Source organism: Propithecus coquereli, unplaced genomic scaffold (assembly GCF_000956105.1).
Source record: "Propithecus coquereli isolate 6110/MARCELLA unplaced genomic scaffold, Pcoq_1.0 Scaffold37, whole genome shotgun sequence".
NCBI classification, from domain to species: domain Eukaryota; kingdom Metazoa; phylum Chordata; class Mammalia; order Primates; family Indriidae; genus Propithecus; species Propithecus coquereli.
Window position 1 is genome coordinate 2,789,948 of NW_012149396.1, and position 1,192 is coordinate 2,791,139.

Consider the following 1,192-nt stretch of genomic DNA (forward strand, 5'->3'; position numbering starts at 1 on the left):
TAAAGGATACCATCCCAGTCCTTTTGCCAGCTAGCTTGGGTCACCCTCAGTTTTATCATCTAAGAAAGGACAGTAACATTGCCCCTGACAACCTCCCAGAGTCATTACAGTAATCAGATGTGATCGTTTATTTTTATAATACTTTAAATATGTAGGACATTTTATAGTTTGCAATACATTTTTTATTATGTAAGCACAAGCCAAAGTAAGAATTATTTTCATTGTTGTAGTACGGTGAAAATAATACAGATTTGTTGTATGTGTTTTACATTTTTCATGATGTTTCTATATTAGAGCAAACTCATAATCAGGATTTATAGGTAGCAGAAAGCATGCAGTTTTAAACGTGGCAGATATTTTTATTGCTAACAGCCTATTCTGTTTTGATTCTGCACGTTGAAGCAATTATTTATCTAATCCTTGAAATACGAAAATAAAAGACATCATTGCAAAACTAAATACTGCAGTTTATAGATTGTGGGCATGTAATAATCACTGTGAATTATATTTGGGAAACACGGGTATTTGGAAGCAGAACTACAGCATGCAATCAGTGCATTAAACACAGCTGCATTTGTCTATTTATGCAGCTTACATCTTGTTTTATACTTTGGACAAGAACATCCCAATCGATGACTGGATTATGGAAACAATCAGCGGTGATCGGCTTACTCATCAAATCATGGATCTCAACCTTGACACTATGTATTACTTTCGAATTCAAGCGCGAAATGCGAAAGGAGTGGGGCCCCTCTCTGATCCCATCCTCTTCAGGACTCTGAAAGGTTTGAATCATTTCCTATTATACTTTTCTTTTCCTGTGAGATTGTTATATAATAAAATAGCTTTGCAGCCTGTGTTGGAAGTGGCCCCACACCATCTTTCTTGGCAACATGGCTTCAGTGGACATGCAAAATAAATTAAATGTACCTTGTTATGCTCAAAGCCAACATATCAAAGAAAGATCTATTGTGTTATCACATTTTCTTCCATCAGCACAAGGCAGATATATTTAACTTGACTTTTTTTCATTTGCAATCCTTATGGAATTTTGTATTGATGTCATGTATATTGGTTGTATTCAAAATATAATGAAACCATTCAGCCATTTTATTTAAGGGAATAAAAATTAAAATGCATTGAATTATGTGAATAGCATGCTATTGCCAACTTTAAATATTTTCTTTCAGGA

At 34.1% G+C, this 1,192-nt stretch overlaps 1 protein-coding gene across 1 annotated transcript in view; it reads left to right on the plus strand.

Moving 5' to 3' along the window:
• The window catches only part of DCC (DCC netrin 1 receptor), a 1,232,106-nt gene that overhangs the window by 1,026,447 nt on the left and 204,467 nt on the right, over positions 1–1,192 (plus strand). Inside the window, exon 15 of the mRNA XM_012651723.1 lies at positions 591–785. Coding sequence (XP_012507177.1) covers positions 591–785 — 195 coding nt within the window. The remainder of the gene's footprint in view (positions 1–590; positions 786–1,192) is intronic.